The sequence below is a fragment of the Syzygium oleosum genome, unplaced genomic scaffold, assembly GCF_021117445.2.
Source record: "Syzygium oleosum isolate NSW1041296 unplaced genomic scaffold, Sole_v2.1 Sole_v2.01, whole genome shotgun sequence".
Classification (NCBI taxonomy): domain Eukaryota; kingdom Viridiplantae; phylum Streptophyta; class Magnoliopsida; order Myrtales; family Myrtaceae; genus Syzygium; species Syzygium oleosum.
This window is the reverse complement of record NW_026607485.1, coordinates 21,793,414-21,814,308: the sequence shown is the minus strand read 5'-3', so window position 1 is coordinate 21,814,308 and position 20,895 is coordinate 21,793,414. Positions and strand designations below refer to the sequence as shown.

Here is a 20,895-nt window from a genome sequence, read left to right as displayed (position 1 = left end):
TACCAAAAGTTTAGGGACCACATTGAACAAATTGAAAGTTCATGGACCACATTGAACAAATTGAAAGTTCATGGACCATATTGAACATTGGGTTAAAGTTCAGGGACTACATTGAACAAATTAAAAGTTTAGGGATCAAATTGTACATTGAGTAAAAAATCAGGGACTGTTTGTGTCATTTTCCCTAAAAACTTTCAATAAAAAAGAGTAGAGGACCAATGGTAATTATGCGACCAAGCCTCCAGTTCTTTAGCTGGAAAATGAATGTTTTTAAAAATATTTTCCTAAAACTTATTGTTTATATCGTTTAGAAAAATGAACGAACGAAAAGTATTTTCATTGTCCACGAAAATGTTCAGACATAAATTGTTATCGATAATAAAAATATATTTCATTGGTTAATTATTCCAAACAATACATTCAATTACTTTTATGAAATTATTTTCTGAACCATTCATTTTCGACGAAATAAACGGAGCGATTTCCTTGATATTTCAAAATTCTGTATATTTATTTCTATTTTTCCTAATCTTAAAATATATTATCGTCATCGACATCACCTCGTTACCGTTCAATTTCAGTTGGTGTGGTCACATATCATGCACTCGGTTCTACCAGTAATGAGCTATGCATCCAACGGGATGATGCCACGCCATCCCCAAAAAGAAACAGGGACTTCCAAACCAACACGTGGGAGAATCCCATTGGCTAGCACCTCCCAACCGGGAGCAGCCGCAGAACGAAGATAAAAAAACAAAACGCTCGGTCCAGCGAAGGAAGCCGAAGGCCAACAATGGCGCTCTGCGTTCTCTCAGCGAACTCAGTGCCCGGAATCTTCTGCCCTCGCCCTTCCTCTAAGCCCGTCGACGTCGCGCGAGGAGCGCCGCGTCCCGACACCCTGGCTCTTCGCCGGCTCGGGTCGCGGGGACTGAGCTCGCCCCGCCGACTGAACGCTGCCGGATTATCCGAGATCGAACCGGACCTGAATGAGGACCCGGTGGACCGTTGGGCCATGAACAGCGTCGATGAAGTAAGTTCTGCAGCTTCTGATACGACCCCTTTTGAGTCCCTGTTCTAACGTTTCTAGTTGAGGTAGAGCATGTGCATGTTAGTGGAGACATGATCTGAAGCTATGTTGGTTGGGGCTGATCGCAGGAGGATTTCAAGTATGGAGAGTACGATGGACACCACACTTATTACGAAGGAGAGGAGAAAGGTAATAATATATGTTGCAAGTTATCTTCTTCTTCTTTTGTTCCCTTCCTGTCTTTTGCTCTTTTGTGGCTCGTTTTACTTGGAGTTGAAAACAGTGGCATTAAATCAATTTGCCAGCAATATGGAGTGATTCCAGGATGAAACATTTTAATGAAAGAGACAAATTTATTGTGTGATTGAATGGAATTTTAACATCACAACTTCATTTCCAGTATAACTGAAGAACTTAGTCCATACATACTGATTGAAATACAGGTGAATTGCAGATTTGCAGTCATAACTTCATTCCAGTTTGGTGTTAGCCAAAGTACTAAGTAGTTACATTTGCGGTACAATAGTGGGATAGTCTTTTGAGTTTAAAATGTGGAGCTAAATAGTGACTTGCTTGCAGTAACTTTGCTTTTAACCGTGAAATGATACCTGCGATTAATGATGCTGACTGCTGAATAGGAAATTGCCCGCGCTGTAAATGAATTGTCTTGTCCTAGGGGTAAGTACAGCGCAAGTGCCATAACTTTTATACGGAGGACACTTAAGTGCTATAACTTTTTTTTTGCTCACTCGAGTGCCATAACTTCCAAAAAAAAGATCACTTAAGTGTCACTTACGAACTGGTCGTGAGGGCCCAAAACCGCGGCTTTTTCGGCCGAACAGTGACCTTCCCAGCGAGGCGAGCACCACCAGCTTGAAGAAGGGGTGTCGGTGAATCATGCCATGGCCTCCGTTCGTCTCGAAATTTCCGTTTTAGCCTCTGTTGACGAAGGTAAAAATGCTTCGTAGTCACACAATTTATCGAACCGATTTGTGTGACTACGAAACATTTTTACCTTCATCAATGGAGGCTAAAACGGAAATTTCGAGACAAACGGAGGCCATGGAATGATTCACCGACACCCCCTCTTCAAGCTGGTGGTTCTCGCCTCACCGGAAAGGTCACCGTTCGACCGGAAAAGTCGCGGTTTCAGGCCCTCACGACTAGCTTGTCAGAGGGGTTGGTCGTGAGGGCCCGAAACCGCGGCTTTTCCAGCCAAACGGTGACCTTCCCGGCGAGGCGAGCACCACCAGCTTGAAGAGGGGGTGTCGGTGAATCATTCCATGGCCTCCGTTCGTCTCGAAATTTCCGTTTTAGCCTCCGTTGACGAAGGTAAAATGCTTCGTAGTCACACAATTTATCGAACCGATTTGTGTGACTACGAAACATTTTTACCTTCACAACAACGAGGCTAAAACGGAAATTTTGAGACGAACGGAGGCCGTGGAATGATTCACCGACACCTCCTCTTCAAGCTGGTGGTGCTCGCCTCACCGGAAAGGTCACCGTTCGACCGGAAAAGCCGCGGTTTCAGGCCCTCACGACTAGCTTGTCAGAGGGGTTGGTCGTGAGGGCCCGAAACCGCGGCTTTTCTAGCCAAACGGTGACCTTCCCGGCGAGGCGAGCACCACCAGCTTAAAGAGGGGGTGTCGGTGAATCATTCCCTGGCCTCCGTTCGTCTCGAAATTTCCGTTTTAGTCTCCGTTGACGAAGGTAAATATGCTTCGTAGTCACACAATTTATCGAACCGATTTGTGTGACTACGAAACATTTTTACCTTCGTCAACGGAGGCTAAAACGGAAATTTCGAGACGAACGGAGGCCATGGAATGATTCACCGACACCCCCTCTTCAAGCTGGTGGTGCTCGCCTCGCCGGGAAGGTTACCGTTCGACCGGAAAAGCCGCGGTTTCGAGCCCTCACGACTAGCTTGTCAGAGGGGTTGGTCGTGAGGGCCCAAAACCGCGGCTTTTTCAGCCAAACGGTGATCTTCCCAGCGAGGCGAGCACCACCAGCTTGAAGAGGGGGTGTCGGTGAATCATTCCATGGCCTCCGTTCGTCTCGAAATTTCCATTTTATCCTCCGTTAACGAAGGTAAAAATGCTTCGTAGTCACACAAATCGACTCGATAAATGTGTGGCTACGAAGCATTTTTACCTTCGTCAACGGAGTCTAAAACGGAAATTTCGAGACGAACGGAGGCCATGGAATGATTCACCGACACCCCCTCTTCAAGCTGGTGGTGCTCGCCTCACCGGGAAGGTCATTGTTCGGCCGAAAAAGCCGCGGTTTCGGGCCCTCAGGACCAGCTCGTAAGTGACACTTAAATGATCTTTTTTTTGAAAGTTATGGCACTCAAGTGAGCCAAAAAAAAGTTATGGCACTTAAGTGTCCTCCGTACAAAAGTTATGGCACTTGCGCTGTACTTACCCCTCTTGTCCTATCAACTTTCTGTTGACCCTTGCTGATTTCCGATCTAGGAACTTTCTGGGGAGCAATTGCGGAAGATATCGCTGCAGTTGAACCGCCGACTGGCTTTCAGGGTACAAATAGTTATATCAAGCATCCTTTTGCAATTGATTTGCAGCTAATCACAGGGACAAGGAGGAACAATTGATTGGTGCAATCGCCAATTGCAGGGCTCATCTCATGGCTTTTCCTTCCAGCAGTCGCTGCAGGAATGTACTTTGATGTTCCGGTAATATGAAGGAATATTTAGCTCTGTTAAGCATAGGACGATCCAATCTGCCATATTTCCCTCCGTTAACCTGGTATATGACTAAGGATAGCCTCGGCTTCCTTTTCGTTCAGGGAGAGTACTTGTACATTGGAGCGGCTCTCTTTACTGTTGTCTTTTGCATCATTGAGATGGATAAGCCTGACAAGCCCCACAACTTTGAGCCCCAGATATACAACATGGAAAGAGGAGCCCGTGATAAGTTAATCGCCGACTACAATACCATGGACATTTGGGATTTCAACGAGAAATATGGAGATCTGTGGGACTTCACCATTGTAAGAGATGATATAACCAAAAGATGACTGCTCCTAAACTAAAGATGGCAATTGTTCTTGAACGATCTCTGTATATGACGAAATTACAGGTTCATGTCCTTCCTTTCTAGATTGCCTACTCTGTATTTTCCAGTTTTGCCTTTCACTCCCATAAAGCTAAAGCGATGTAAAGGAAGAGAAAGCTTGTAGCAGCAGCTGTTTATAAAAACTGCAATGATGCATGCCAGTGCAAAACTTGCATTGTTAGTTTCATTTCTTCAATTTCACATTATTATCCCGGACCAAAAAGTAAACTTAACTGCATTGCACGAATCAACTTTAGGTAATGTCTTTCCTTTTGGTGTGATATACACTTGGATATATTCCTTCTAGAAAAGTTTCAGTTCCTTTGACCATTGTCGGAATGGGCAAATATGTTTGATGCTAGGTGAGCACGGCTTATTAGAGGTCATGGCATGAAAAGACTGAGGCAAGTGATTTCTGCCGAAGAGTGAAATAACTATCAAGGATATCCAGTTTCTTTTCCTTTTCTCTTTCGTTTTTAGTTTACTGTGGTCTTGGAAAAATGGATATGCAGTGGCATATATGTCATATGACCTCCCGCAGTTTAGCGTGCAAAGCTTTTTTGGAGGGCCTAAGTGCTTCATTTGAGCCGCTTTTCAGGTGCCACAAGAGTAAGAATTTTAGCAGCACGCTTCTCGTTATGCCTCCATCACTTTGTCCATGCTCGATGAGGACTCATGCTCACAGTGCAGTCCAACTGATATGGTGAATTGATGTGAAAGATTACTCGACGAAGTTATTCTCGTGGTACTATGTGCATAGTTGTAGCTTGTCCAAAAAGAGGCCATGTCCTGGTTATGAATTTCTTTGACCCCAATCTCATAATTGTTTGCTTATCCCCTCACTAGCATTGATCTTTGTTTGTTAAATTTTGTACTTATTCACGGACTTTCATGTTTTCGATATGCTTGCTCTGAAAATGTACTATCAATCATCTGCATCTGATGCATGTACTGCTTTTACATGTTGTTCCTTAAACGATGGTTATTACCATGTACCCTTTTCGGAAAACATATGGTAGTTAAAAATTGCGGGTATGCAGGGAGTTGCTTTCCATTGTTATCATCATCCGAGACCTTTTCAGCTAGCTCTTTTGAGGTGCTCAAGGATCATTTAGATTGAAAATGTACATGTTTCCATGGGGGATAACATTATACCCATAAGTCCAGCAAAAGCATGGACTCAAAAGGCTAAAGTTTCTCTTTCCTAAGTGAACAAGCATGCTCGGCCAGAAACATACTGGAAGAGACACGCTCGGTCCCTGATGGTGACCTCCCCATCGATCCCAATGTACTTGACTGCATCTACATCCCGCTGTTGTTGTCTAGTCATAATTTCTCAAAAACAGTTGATTGATTTGTCGAGGATTGGCTGCAGAAGTCCAAGGAATAGAGTAATGTTCACATTTCTTCGCATGATTTCATCAAGACATTTTCTGAAGAATGAGAACCATTTCTAAGATAGGTGGATGTCATTCAGACAGGAGGACAATGCATTGTACTCATTAACTTGGCATGGTGATTTTGCTTCTATTCCACTCATGGACATAGGTCAATGGACAAACGGTGAAATCCATCGCCTTACTTCATTTATTATTTACTCATATACATTCAATTTTTAATATGTTATCCCGTTTTGCACAGGCAAGTATACGATCTTGTCTCATTTATTATTCGATATTTCCATATGGTCCCTGGAAAATTGAATATCGAGAAATTCATGCACAACATGAACTTCAAGAGTTGCTGTAGGTCTGATGCATGCTCTTTGACACAAATTAGGTTGCAAAATGTTTTGTTCAGACAAGATGCTGATTGCATTGACTAATTATCAAAAGGATTGGGCCGATGTAGGCAGTCTACAAGTTTCGATTGTAGCTGGTGATTCATGAGAAGGCGATGAGTTCAGGGGAAGTGTTATCATCCATGACCAGTGGCCAAATGAATTAACTGCCATGGAATTGATGACTGTTAACGCTTTGTGGGACAGAAAGTACGTTTTTGGATTCTAGCTTGCACCGTAGATATGATTTTTGCAGGAAGCAATTGAGATTAGGATCGAGCCCTTTTCTTATTGTGCTCATTACCTGATTCACACGAGTACATTTGCGTTACAAATGTTCAGGTTGTGCGGTAGTGTAGTCTAAAGAAGGCGAAAGATTGCCCTGCCAAAAGTTTGCTCTATCGATCGAAATTCCACCCTTTAGAAACGACGACGCAGATCAAAAATGGGTTTATCAAACGGTTGATTTTTTTTTTTTCCGTTTGATTGTTTTTCCCTTGGAGCAAACTGCTTGTCCGAGTATGTTGTCTAAGGACGATTAACGGGGGGACACTGGTCAGTTTGCTTCATAGAACAAAGCGTTTGGGCTTTTTGGAGGACTGAGAATCTGTTTACTGTCTTTTTTTGGTTGACATGATGAAGTAGTAGTAGTCTTTGATCACATCTTAGACCGACGATGGACTGAAATTTGATAACTTTCTGGGCATTTATTTGTTTTGATTGAAATTTGTTCGTAAGTTCTTTTGTCTTTGGGAGATGATCATGGTCTATTGCGAGAACAGAATTGGTTTAGGTCCTGATTGAATCTGTATGAATGTCTTGAGGTTCATCAACATTATTCAGGTTCAAGTTTCCCGCTGATCATTTTAATTAATAAAATCGCTCGCATGAAATGAATGGAGTTATTCAGCCGTTGACAGGTGCTTGGTCGTTTGGAGGGATCTCTTCAGCTAAGTGTGTCGCGTGAAGATGGTATAGGATTCAGTGATTAAAGAATTCAATTTTGTCAAGTGAGTGAAAGCAGAAGGTTTCGATGTATTCCGATCTTGTTTAATGGAGTTGCTGAATCGTCTTCTTTTTTAGTTGGAGCCATGAGATGACATTTGGATCCTTCTAATATGGATTGTCTATAGCTCCATTAGAACCCTGGATATATCTGCGTATATCTTTATTTTCAAGGATTAAAGGAGATGCGCGGAATGTGTACTTCTTCACTTGTAGGTTGGACTGCAAATCATGTTGCGTATCTCATCTTTGTCTGCGAAATTCACTGGATAAACTATAATTCATTTGTGTGTGCCCAAAGCTATGGATGCTTTTGAATCGTGCTTCCAAGTCTAGTTGTTGCTTACTTGGTCATTAGGTGGCACACATTGTTGGGAGTCTGACTTTATGGACTAGAGACGGGGTCTGACTATGTTTGTTCCTTATCTTTATCAGATGGTTCTATCTTACACTAGCGATATGGGGATATTGATATTATGGCAGACCAAATCCATGTCTGCTTTCAATTTGTTTGGTTCACTCTGTAATCACTCTCAGGGAGCTCTCCTCTGGATGCTCTTATTTTAATCTTCACCGATCTAAATTTGCCTCACAAGTGATTTTAATCTTGGCAACAAGTTTAGTTGATCTCGGCACATGGATTCTCCAATTACTCTCCAGAACTTGTTAAGCAGAACCGATTTCTCCTCGGTAAGCTGGCATTGATTTGTACCCACTAACGATATCTGCAAGAATCATGATTGCGGGGAATTTGCATGATGTGGATGGTGGTTAGGATGTTTTTGTCATCTTTTTTACGCCTGTTCTTCGATAGAGATGGTATACTGTTGTCTCCTTTGGCAGGTCGCATGATGTATGAGCTATGCATGTTAGCTAACGTCGAATTTCAGGATAAACAGTTCTCAAGACCTCACATTGGAATTCACGCTTCCTGCACAGGATGCATGGAGCTGTTTCTGTTTATTGCCAGTTTCTTACTTTGTCAAGCATATTTTGTGATTTTATATATTAGGACAACTATGACAATTGTGATCGGCAGAATATAAATCACATCGTTTGTGTTCACTCTCCTTCTGTTCAGTTGTTTTACGAGCTGTTCTAGATTAAGCCAGAAGATTAGTAGTAGATTCTTTTCTCTTGGAGCATTCTCTTTGAGTGAGGATGTGGTCCCAGGAATGGTATATATGATGCGGTTGGTCAATTATTACTTAGAATAACTGAGCTTTTCTTGAATTTGACGATCTCTTTGGGTACAGGAACATTGTTTGGGACATTTTTACAAATGAGGCGAATTTGTAGGTGAAATGGATTGTTTTGAGTTTGCAGTGCCTCCTTGATTTTAGGTTCTCTTTGATCATTGGGCCTATGAAGACTTTCCTCCAGGACCTAAGATTTACTTTGTTGCAAACTTGTGGCATCTCATTTTCAAATCACCTTTGCCATCTTTTATTTCTTTTTCCTTTAGCAGGCTTTTCGTGTTTGATTGCCATCGATGCTAATTGAAGAAGACATTTATTCCTTTAGCAGGCTTTCGTACTATGGTTGTCCTACTTTAGGTCATTGAAGGCGAGGTCCGCAAAAGTTTTCTCAGGTAATGGTACAAAACATTTATTCCTTGCTGTCTTGAATCAACATATGAACTGATTGACTGATTAATTGTTCTGCAGCTTCATAACCGACAAATATGCCATAGACACACATTAAGGACAGCTCTCTAAAACTGATTGTGAAACATTCTTTCCACTTGCTCCTAAGAGAAAACAGAATTGACCGGTAGTGTAGTTACCACATGAAAGCAGTTATAGACAATGAAACATGCTCGTATGTCGATTGATCGTCTTCACCAGTGAAGAGAGCAAATTTCTGCATCCACCCAATCTAGATATGGCTTTTTATACACTGGTGTGATGTCACATCCATATTGTTGCATCGCGTGATCGTGGATCAACTGATTTTGGCCAGGAACAATTGCAACGGGTGATGCAGGATGTTGAGCTCCAAGAATAGCAAATGGTTGTGCATTCTTGACAGTTGACAATGCATTCTATAGAGGATTTTGGTTCACCATTAAATTAGCCAAAATTGGATTAGGCAGATTAACCCCGTTTGTTAAAGCTTTCACTGTTGGGTAGGTCTTACCACCTCCACCACCACTTATGATCCTGCAAAGGGGTTTGAGTAGTAGCAGGTGAGGGTGAGGGGAACATACCCAGTAGTAGCTAAGAACATCTTCACCCTTCATTTGCTGTTGATGATTCAGCGTCTCTCGCTATGGTGGCGGCAAATTGTTCCCACTAACATTATTATCCCACTAACATTATTTAGGTTCTGCGCCAACGCTGGATGGAAAAATATGCGCAGTGAAGCAACACCATCGAATTCGAATCATACAGACTGAAACCATGCTGAGAACGTAGAAAAATGCATCATCTTCCAATCCCTCTCTTCCAATAAAAGGAATCTATCTGACAATGGCTGCGCCAATGTTCTTTTTATGATGCGAATCGAGCTTTAATCGGTAACGCTATAGCCGAACACGAGGGAAAGATAATTATACCATTAGTTATCATTCCAACAAAAATACTTGTTGTATGCATAAAAAACCCCAGGTTCCCGCGGGGTAAATGGTGGCGAACTCGCTTTGGTTACAATTTTGAAGATGCAAACAACTCATTAGCAAGCGTCTGGTATATGAAGATAATATGGAAATATGAAATTCAGACTCATGTGACAAGCAAAGGACCGAAAGGATCACTAACGAAATACCGCATCCCCATTTACTCCGCAATTTAGACAAAAATGGAATTGTGATGCTGGGACCTTGGGTAGAGGGGGGCGATGTTTTAGTAGGTAAATTAACTCCCCATACGGCGAAAAAATCATCGTATGCCCCTTACAAGCCATCAGTTATCCACTTCAAAGGAAACTTTTCTAAGTACCTACTGGTAGGAGGTAGAGTTATTGAGGTGAGATGGATCCACAAATTATGAAAGAATAAGAAGTCCCCCTTGAGGGGGAGAACTTCTTTCACGAGACTGCCTAATTGGATGGTTAAAACAACTATGTAACTTAATGAAGGACTCTGGCAGAAAATCCTCAGGCGCTTTTAAGCCCTCTTGGATGGTTAGAGAACAGGGCTCCCTGTCGCGCGGTTCCAATTCCAGTTTTGATTTGTGCAGGGGGGTTCCATTTGATGGGACAAGCGGTTTTTGACGGTTTCCAACGATTGCATCCCTTTTTTCTGTCGATATAGCCTTATTACTTTCCTTATCTCAACCAACTTTGCATCCATGTTCTTGAACGGTTGCATCCCTGGAGATCGATGGTTGTTTTCAAGTGACAACTGTCCCTCCAAAATGCATGTCTTTGACCTAGCCCATCAATCTTAAGTTTCGAAACGGTGGCCACATCAGTGGCCACCGACGAGGCTCACATCAATGGCCACCGACTATCCATCACTGTATTTCGATAACAGGATACGTGGCATTAAAGTACCAATGTCGATTAACACATGTTACTTACTCGTATATATGCAGTGACTCTCATATGCCATGCACATAAGGCACGTGTGCTTATCAATGACGGGACTATTTTGGTGTCAACACAAACTTAATCCAGAACATTCATTTTTAAACAATAATTACTATAGCGAAAACACGGAAGAGTGCTCAGCATTACCATGGTTTGTCAGTATCAGAAATTGGACGTAAGTAACTTCCAGAAGTAAATGGCATTTCCGATAACCATGTTATCAAAAATACTTGCAGAGTAGATTGATACTACCGATTGATACTGTAGGCCACGAAAATGGCACGCCCAGGATCACCATAATCAGAAACCGAAACACGATAATGGAGAAATTGTAGATTCGCGTACCTGGTTTGGAATCCATCGAACTTGACGCGGAATTTGCGACGGTTTCCGAACACAAACTCAAATGCTTCTCCCCTATCCCTTCGTTAGAACATTGGCCTAATGAGATTGCCACTCACGAGAAGAAAGTTCTCTCTAAATCCGTATGTGAGTCAAATTGTGCATCATCGTAGGGAGGGACTTGAGCGCTATTTATAGAGTCTTCGACCACGGCCCTCTCATTACGGGCGGTCGTACTCGGCCCACACCAACAAATTCATATTAGACTTATTAAGAACCCATATATCTTACCTTTATTAGACCAAACTAATTCAGTTAATTTCAATTAATGAAGCCCACATTAGGAAATTCTTACATTCTCCCACTTGGGCGATATTAATTGAAACAGAACTGTGTGCGCACCCTTATATTGGTCTAGAGATTATTCTTAATAGTCAATCCGATCCCATAAAGTCTCGAACACCGAATCATGGCGGTAACTGCATGTACTCACGCAGAGCCTTCCATGGTCACGAGTGCTTTTAACTTTACTGATATGGATTCAATATGGTAGTGTGTCAAATGGACAATACCTCATAATGAGTGATACTTTATGTGTTGTCCACTTTGTTAGTCCAAATTCTCTCTCCTTAAGTGTCACAAAACCTAATGTGTCACCAGAGAATATCCTTCATGGTTCCAACGAACCTTCATATGTCTTACCTTGATAGTTAACTGTACTTTATGTGTAACAAGACATATCGTTAAGGCTAATACTAAGAATGCCCCATAGCCTGTACTCAAGGTTTACACAATGCCTCGAGATTTTCATCAAATATGTATACTCAACTTGATAAATCTACATTCACAAATACCTCATTGAATGCAAAAGAGTTGATACATATTCAAATATTACAAAATGTAACAAAATCAGATACAAACTTCATAAGAGCAACATAAAACTAAACAGCTCCCACTAATTAACAGTATCCCATGATACTCCTAAGCCCATGTTAATGACATGTCGATCAAATACACAAGGGCGAAGGCCTTTAGTTAGCGGATCTGCAATCATATCATCTGTTGAAATGTGCTCTACTGCAATGTCACCATCCCGAACTTTTTCCTTTATAGTCAAGTACTTGATCTCCATATGCTTAGACCCTTTGAGACCTCTCGTTGTTGTTAATGAACAACACCTGCAGAGTTATTGTCACAATACAAATTGTATGGGCCTATCCACAAAATCAAATACGACCAACTCCCTAATGAGGTTCCGAACCAAATTGCCTGAGTAGTTACCGAAAAGCATTCTACAAACTCCGCTTGCATGGTAGAGGATGTCATTGATTTCTCTTTCTCACTTTTTCATGATACTCACCTCCCGCTAACTTGAAGATGTAACCTGTTGTCGACTTCTTTTCATCCCGACAACAAAGAAAGTCTCGAATCCGAATACCCAACTAGCGTAGGTCCCGAACATGTTTGCAAATCAAGATATAATCTTTTGTCCTCTTTAAGTACCTCAAAACCTTCTTGGCAGCAATCCAATGATCGTGTCCTGGATTTGACTGATATCTGCCTAGAAGTCCTGTTGCAAAAGCAATATCTAGTCTAGTACATACTTGAGCATATATAATACTCCCAAGTGCACTAGCATAAGGTACATTCTTCATTTGGGCTTTCTCAAAATCTGATTGAGGACATTGTAACAGACTCAACTTATCACCTTTACTGACAGAGCAATTCCTGGCTTGCATTGCTGCATGTTGAATCTTTCTAAGATACGATCAACATATGCCCTCTGAGATAAACCCAATAGTCGCCGAGAACGATTCCTATGAATCTCAATGCCAAGGACAAAAGACGCCTCACCAAGGTCCTTCATATCAAAGTTCTTTGACAACATCTGCTTTGTCTCATGCAGTAAACCAAGGTCACTGCTCGCAAGCAGGATATCATCCACATAAAGTATAAGGAAAATGAATTTCCTCGCACTGACCTTGCAGTATATACACTGATCTACTTTGTTCTCAACGAAACCAAATGAAGCGACAATACTATGAAACTTCAAGTACCATTGTCTAGAAGCTTGCTTGAGACCATAAATAGACTTTTTCAGTCTACATACAAGCGTACCTGAATCATCTGCCGCAAAGCCTTCGGGTTGCATCATATAGACTTCTTCATTAAGGTCTCCATTGAGAAAGGCAGTTTTAACATCCATCTGGTGTAACTCCATATCGAAATGAGCTACCAATGCCACGATCACTCTAAAGGAGTCTTTAGAAGAGATTGGAGAAAAAGTTACCTCATAGTTTACTCCTTCTTTCTGAGTGAAACCCTTGGCTACCAGTCTGGTTTTAAACTTCTCAATCTTTCCTTTGAAGTCCCTTTTAGTCTTATACACCCATTTGCAGCCTATGGGTCTATAACTTTCACGTAATTCAACAAGTTCCCAAACTCCATTATGCTTCATAGAATGCATTTCATCTCTCATTGCATCCAACCACAGTTCTGACTGAGGACAAGAAACAGCTTCCGCATAAGTCACTGGATCAGCCACAGAACCGATATCGTAGTCTTGCTCTCCTATATAGACTAAGTAGTCCGGTGGTATAGCTGATTGTCTCTCCCTAATGGATCTCCTTACTGGAACAACAACAGCCTCATCCTGCACCTGAGAGCCTTGAGGAACTTCATTAGGAGCTGTCTCGACAACAGGATCCTGAGCCTCAACAGGTTCAGTCTGTGGTGTGGGAGTCTCCACAATTATCTGTATGGGAGGAGATAAAGGTACAACATTACCCACCGTACAATTATCCTCAATAATCTGTGAGCAGCTACTTTCTTCGGCCACATCAAACTCCAAAAACTTGGCTATCTGTGATTCCATAATTCTTGTGCCTCCATTAGGATTATAGAACCGATATCCCTTTGAATGATCCGGGTAAGATACAAAGTAACACCGAGTGGTTCTAGAGTCCAACTTACTTAATGTTGGATTATATAACTTCACTTCTGCAGGATATTCCCAAACCTTAAGATGGTTTAAGCTAGGCTTACGTCCAATCCATAACTCAAAAGGAGTCAATGGAACAGCTTTAGTAGGTACACGATTCAGAATGTACAAAGCTGTTTTCAAAGCTTCACCCCACAGAAAAACAGGTAAATTCGTCCTACTTATCATACTCCTCACCATTTCCATAAGGGTGCGATTGCGCCTTTCGGCTACACCATTTTGCTCAGGACTTCCAGGCATAGTAAACTGAGCCACTATCCCAGAATCCTCTAAGTATTTGGCAAATGGCCCCTTAAGCTGTCCGGCATCGCCGTGTTTGCCATAATACTCTCCACCTCGATCAGATCTAACAACCTTTATGACCTTTCCCAACTGTTTCTCGACTTCAGTCCGAAAAATCTTGAACTTGTCAAGAGACTCAGACTTTTCTTTAATCAAGTACAAATAGCCATATCGAGAATAGTCATCAATAAATGTAATGAAATAAAAATTTCTACATAAGGTTGCCGTATAGGATCCACTTATATCAGTGTGAACGACCTTTAATAGGTCAGAACTTCGGACTGCAGTTTTCTTCCTTATCTTGGTCATTTTACCTCTACAACAGTCTACGCATATCTCTAGGTCATCTTTAAGAGCAGGCAGGATGTTAGTCTTTATCAGCCTTTCTACTCTATCCTTAGAGATATGACCAAGCCTTTTATGCCACAATGTATAAGACTGTTCCTTAGGTAGTGGTCTTTTGGAAACAACCTTTTCAGCCGTATAAGCGACGTATATGCCATTGGGAGACAAACACAATCTGTACAATCCGTTGGACATATAACAGCACCCAACCTTATTTGAATTAAGAAACAAAGAAATAACATTGTTCTTGATTTCAAAAGAGTAGCCATACATGTCCAAACACGATACGGAAACTAGTTTCGTCTAAAAGAAGGTACATAAAAAGTGTCTTTCAACATTAATCTAAAACCAGAGTCTAGAATCAAGATTACATCTCTCACAAACACAGCATCAGCTTTCTCGTTATTTCCCACAGTGAGTCTTGACTCATCCTGATTTGGCTTCCTCCGGTTTATGAATCCATGTATGGTAAACGCAACATGATTAGTTGCACCGCTATCGAGCCACCAAGAACTGGATGGTGCTTCTGATAGTTTGGATTCACAAACAATTGCCAAAGAATCATTACCTGTAGGCTCACGTTTGGACAACCAAGCTTTAAACTTTCCACAGTCCTTCTTTATGTGACCTTTCTTCTTACAAAAGAAGCAGTGGCCACCATCTCTTTTGAAGGATGTTTTCTTTGGACCCATATTGTCAGATTGACCGGTAGTGTCATGAGTACCTTTATGAGTACGATTTCTGAACTTCTTATCCTTCTTTTTGTGGGAACCAGAAACATATAAGGCTAGATGCCATTTTTCCTTCTTAAGTTTCTCTTCCTCTGCCACCACCCTTGCTATCAAGTCATTCACTGACCAAGTCTCATCTTGGGAATTATAATTTGTCTTTATAATCCCAAAATCAGGTGGAAGGGTGTTCAAGGCTTGATGCACAAAACAAGCATCAGGAATGGAAACATTAAGAGCTTGAAGCTTCGTCTTTAGGTCTACCATCCTAAGGACATAATCTCTAACCCCAGCAGTACCATCATTCTTCATATTGAAGAAGTGTACCAACCTCAGCATTAGATGAAATGCGGTTTCTAGCCTCTAAGGCTGCCATCATTTCCTTAGCAGTACCACTTTTCAAGTGTTCTTAAATGGATTTCTTCATTGTCAATAAGCAAATCCGATTGCTCTTTTCCCAAGCAGCATAGTCCATTTTCTCAGCTTCAGTACTGGTGGCCATGATATCTGCAGGCTTATCCTTTGTAAGAGCAATGTGAACATCCGCCAGCTTCATTCCAAATAGAAAATCCTCTTTCCATTTCTTAAAGTTCAAACCAGTAAGGACCTCAATGGAAATGGAATTGCCGTTTACAGAAAAGGTGACTGGAAAACAAACAAACAATACAATTAGCATCATGTGAGTACTTATCCAAAGAGTTACATACATCATCACATAATCACCTTTGGACAGAAAATATGACATGCAGTTGTACACTCTCCACATGACAGCGACCATGAGAACTTATTCTAATCTTTCGTGAAATCACCACTTTTGGGTGTATGAACCACTAAGATCAGTCATTTCTCAAGCACATGCTATACATGTACCCCTCCATGAACTAATACAAGATCACCTCCTTTGGGAGTATAATCACGTAATAGATTAGGAGACATCCCACCACAATATGAGACCGATATTTCTCAAACCTAGTCAAGTGTGCCACTTTGGCGGTCACAACCCAACTGAATCCTTGAAAATCTCTCATACCAGGGATATGAGCTTTATGTATCACATTTACTATATGCATGTAATGCTAGACGTAAAGACAGGGGCGTATGTCTCTGAAATTACATGCCATGCTCATTATATTGTTCCATTCATTGATAGACAATGAATGGAACAATATGTATTTCCTTATGTGAATGAATGGAACAGTCCTTATGTGGTGATATACATGTGAGCTACCATATGTATTTCCGAAACCAAAGAGAAATACAAGAAAATACGCAAAATACCCTAAAATACGCGTATATAGGGTTGTATACGTATTTTCACATCTGTAAAAGCTTCAAACATATAAAATAAATACACCACAATGTAGAGCATCTCAATACGAGCGCGACGGTACCAAGAACGTCCAAAACTGACGTCGGACGCTCCCTCACGCGCCGCCGGAAGGCGCGGCGCGTGCGCGCGTGTTCAGCCAGTCAAACCGGTCTGAACAGCTGGTCAACGGACCGGTCCGACAGGTTGACCGATCGGGTCAACCTTCGGGTCAGGTCAACGGTCGGGTCGGTCAGGATCCGGGTCGGGTCAACGACCGGGTCGGGTCAGGATCCGGTTTGGCATGCGGTTGCCGGCGGAAAGACGAGCCGGTTTGGCATGGCCGCGCGTGTCCATCACGCGCCGCCGCGCCTATGGCTCGTGTAGGCGCGTGACGGCGCGTCCGTCCTCTTCCGGCGACGTGCCTCCCACCATTCTTCTCGTCTCGACGAGTAGATTCCAAATATGTAATAAAATTTAACTTTTATCCGACAAAAAATTTCGAAACTGGGCAAAAACCTCTCGGACAAAACGAAAACGGTCCTAATCTGCATGTTTCAGTTCTAATCTATGGCAGGCTCTGATACCAAATGTAGGCCACGAAAATGGCACGCCCAGGATCACCATAATCAGAAACCGAAACACGATAATGGAGAGAAATTGTAGTTTCGCGTACCTGGTTTGGAATCCATCGAACTTGACGCGGAATTTGCGACGGTTTCCGAACACGAACTCAAATGCTTCTCCCCTATCCCTTCGTTAGAACACTGGCCTAATGAGATGCCACTCACGAGAAGAACTCTAAATCCGTATGTGAGTCAAATTGTGCATCATCAGGTTAGGGGAGGGACTTGAGCACTATTTATAGAGTCTTCGACCACGGGCCCTCTCATTACGGGCCGGGCCGTACTCGGCCCACACTAGCCAGCCTCATATTAGAGACTTATTAAGAGCCCATATATCTTACCTATTAGATCAAACTAATTCAGTTAATTTCAATTAATGAATCACACATTAGGAAATTCTTACAGATACTACCCCCGAAAAAATTCTGCATAGGTGACGCCAACTTACAGAGTAGATTGAAAAAAACTTGAAGCACAGAGAAGGGACCATTGTGGGTGCTACCTGAACGACTCAGGGATCCCCTCTAGTAGGAGTGATATCAAGCCGACTTCAAAGTTCTTGGTGAAGAATCTCTAACAAAAGAAAAGATCACAAAAGTGCAAAATTTGGATTTGAAACAAGCGAGTAGCATTAAACACTGAACATGACAAATAATTCACGTTTCTGCAAATTTATCCAACAAGGTAGCCATCCATCGATCGAGTAGATCCACGACTTTCAAAGTAAAGACAGCAGTCCAGATAAGACCAGGACAATGGAGCACTTTTAAAACAAGATCGCACCAATGAAATAATAATATATAAAAATAGGACAACTAGAAGGATGGTCAAAAATTAAAAATTCTTGATTTAACCACGGACAGAGCAAGCATAGACAACAATTTGATCAAGTTAGTTCACCATATATCACAGTTGTCACCCTGCGACAATTATTGCATTACGAGTATCTACAGGTATGATTCTCTTAGTAAAAAATCAAAGATGGCAGCCCCATGAAAGATTGGCAACAATTTGAACCATCTTCCATTGGAGCACAAACTTCTTTATGAAGTGTGTGTACGAAGGAAGACCCAAAAAAGATCAGGAAAGAGACGATAAAGAAAATATTTGAAGAATTTGATCCTAGAGAGCTTATTATAGAAGATAGTCGTGTTAGATTGATTCATACAGCATACACCACATAGTTGAAACTCTGAGCAAGGCTTCAATTGCAATTGCTGTAGCTGTATACCAATTTTATCCTGCAACACGTGATGTGCACATCTCAGGTAAAGTATTTGTTCCGCAAAATTGTAAAAGAGCGAGGGAAGAAACAAGCCACCATAAAATGTATTCGATCAGCATCCAACGGATACTGCAAAGTGTAGATGCAATCCCATCATTTGATGGCTGCAAACTGTCGTCACCTCGTAGATGATCAAAGTGACAGAGGCACTCTGCCAAACAGCTGAGAACCCAAAGTGTATCTGTCCAGTCGCCAGATCAATGTTCCAAGCCAGGAATCTCTACCAGCAGAAAAGATCACACAGTGCTATCTACAATCGAAAACATACCAAAAAGTAAACTAAAAAGACACAGTTCACTTCTCTAAATTCATCCAACAAAGTAATCATGCATTGATTAAATAGCGATCCACATTGACTTCTCTAAAAAGACATGACTATCGTTTCAAGAATGCTACTGATGTCATTTACGTGCAACACCGTTGAGATCACACCATCGAGGCAGCAATAATTACCAAAAAGGACAAACTAGAGGATGCGGTGAACAACATTTACTTAGCCAAGATGGACAAGCATAGGCAGCATTTGGTTTGATCAAGTAAAGTCCACCATATCACAGTCATTGGCTTCTTTATTTGGACAGCAGGCACCTACTGCCAAAAGACATTCTAATTATGCAGTCACGATAAATGGTAAAAGGTACTGCACAGTGAGTGACTGTACTAACACAGATGCTGCTTTTCCTAGTTTATAGGGATGCCAAGGAAACCCTTATTGACAAGAACGTTTAGGAACAATGAATAAAGACTGCTTGATAATGAAAATGTAAGGAGAAAGCAATATTGAAAGTTTTAACAAAAAGCAGTAGAAAGGATTAGAATGTAAGGCATGAATGAAAGAGAAGTTAGCTTGATAATGACTGGACCAAGCACCTGTCAACTCCTGAATAAATCCATACGTTTCATTCGAGCAATTTTATTAATTAAAATAATCAGCGGGAAACTTGAACCTGAATAAAAATGATGAACCTGAAGACATTCATACAGATTCAATCAGGACCTAAACCAATTCTGTTCTCGCAATAGACCACCCAGATACTGCAAAATCCGTGCCTTAAAGGGCAATAACAATTCAAACGAGACTGTTTGATAATTTTAATTAGAAGGAAAATGAACGAGATTCCCCCTTGTATAGCGGTTGAGGAAAAGATGCATTTAGAACCATAAGTTAGGATATCTGGCAGACAAATCATCAACGACCAAGGATCACGTTGCAAATGGAGATGTTATATATAAATAGATTCAACAGATATGCTCGACGTGTAAAAATAAATTATGTATACGAATTAATATCACCATCCAAATATTGCAATATCATACGAAATCAGAAGGAAAAGTAGAAACTTTCCTGCTCGACTTTTCCACTTGAGCAAGTGTCGTCACCAATAAAATAGAATAGAAATGACGTAGAAGTTGGTCATCCGATCAAAATATGATAAGAATCAAAAGCTTACAAAAAGAAGACTGAACTCCATGCTCACCAAATGTGTGAAAACCTCAAACCAAAATAAATGGTCCGCTAAATTCAATTTCACTCAACTAAAAAACACACAAAATATGACAAACAGAAAGAAAAGGAGAAGGATCAAGAGCGCGCGATTCAGGAACCATGTCTCCTCTGAAGAGTACTCGGCAGAGGATGTCAAGCAAAGAGCAAACAAGAGAGGAACTGCATTCACAATCAAAGACGCAGCGCGAGACTGAAGGATGAGGACACAAGGGAGGGAGAATTTCTAGGAAGGACACCCGGCTTTAGATTTTCAATAGCAATGATCTGAAGTGAGCGTACACGTTGCATGGAAAGAACCATGACAGTTCACACATCGGCCAAACTCTGACCTCGGAAAGAAAGAGAATTGGTTTTCGCACCAATCGGAAAATAACAAGACTGGAGACACAAACTCCATTCAAACCATTAGCTGCCTTGAAAAGCGGTAGCTTATCCAATTGTCAAAGATCATCAACTCGAAATCGCAAAGATAACGCAACAGATCACCACTTCTCAAGCCCCGCAAAATCGCAACATGTAAAAGAATTGGAACTAGACCCATGATCATCTGCCAAAGATAAAAGGCCGGAGACCAAATTTCAATCAAAACCAATAAATACCCAGAAGGTTATCAAAAGACGCGAGTTCATCATCTCTACCAAGAAAAGACAGCAAAACAAGATCCTCAGTCCTCCAAAAAAGCCCAAACGCTCTGTTTTATGGAACAAAAAACTGACCTGTCTCTCCCCATTCATCGCCCTTAGACAACATCCTCGGACAAGCAGCTCGCTCCAAGGTAAAAAGAATCCACTGCGAATTCATCAAACAACAAAATTCAGAAGCAGCTCGTAAAACAATCAAACGGAAAAAAAAAATCAACGTTGGATAAACCCATAAAAATTCAGAGGAGGAGCTGAACCAGAGACATCCCCAAACGAAGAGGAGAAAAGGCCGATCGGTCGAGGCCAAGCGAAACCACTCAGGAATCTCCGCAACGCAAGTGAACCAAGTCTCTCTGCAAACCAGATGCTTCACAAGATCAGACCGAGAGAAAGCAATCTATCGAAGACG

General features: G+C 41.6%; 1 protein-coding gene and 1 long non-coding RNA gene across 3 annotated transcripts; one reads left to right on the top strand and one right to left on the bottom strand.

The window, feature by feature from the left end:
* Positions 1 to 766: 766 nt before the first annotated feature.
* On the top strand, positions 767 to 4,303 carry LOC115663557 (photosynthetic NDH subunit of subcomplex B 5, chloroplastic-like). Its single transcript, XM_056312517.1, has 5 exons — positions 767 to 1,030; positions 1,156 to 1,216; positions 3,508 to 3,570; positions 3,667 to 3,725; positions 3,839 to 4,303. The coding sequence occupies exons 1-5, from the start codon at positions 794 to 796 to the stop codon at positions 4,067 to 4,069; spliced, it is 651 nt and encodes a 216-aa protein (XP_056168492.1). The 5' UTR covers positions 767 to 793; the 3' UTR covers positions 4,070 to 4,303.
* A 15,762-nt stretch (positions 4,304 to 20,065) lies between these two features.
* Positions 20,066 to 20,878, bottom strand: LOC130138245 (uncharacterized). 2 transcript variants are annotated; one of them, XR_008816635.1, is made up of 3 exons: positions 20,744 to 20,877; positions 20,238 to 20,634; positions 20,066 to 20,167 (listed from the first exon to the last, which is right to left on the bottom strand). It is a non-coding gene; the product is annotated as an uncharacterized LOC130138245 (long non-coding RNA). The 2 variants fall into 2 exon arrangements; XR_008816636.1 differs by having other exon boundaries at positions 20,066 to 20,634; positions 20,744 to 20,878.
* Positions 20,879 to 20,895: the final 17 nt, after the last annotated feature.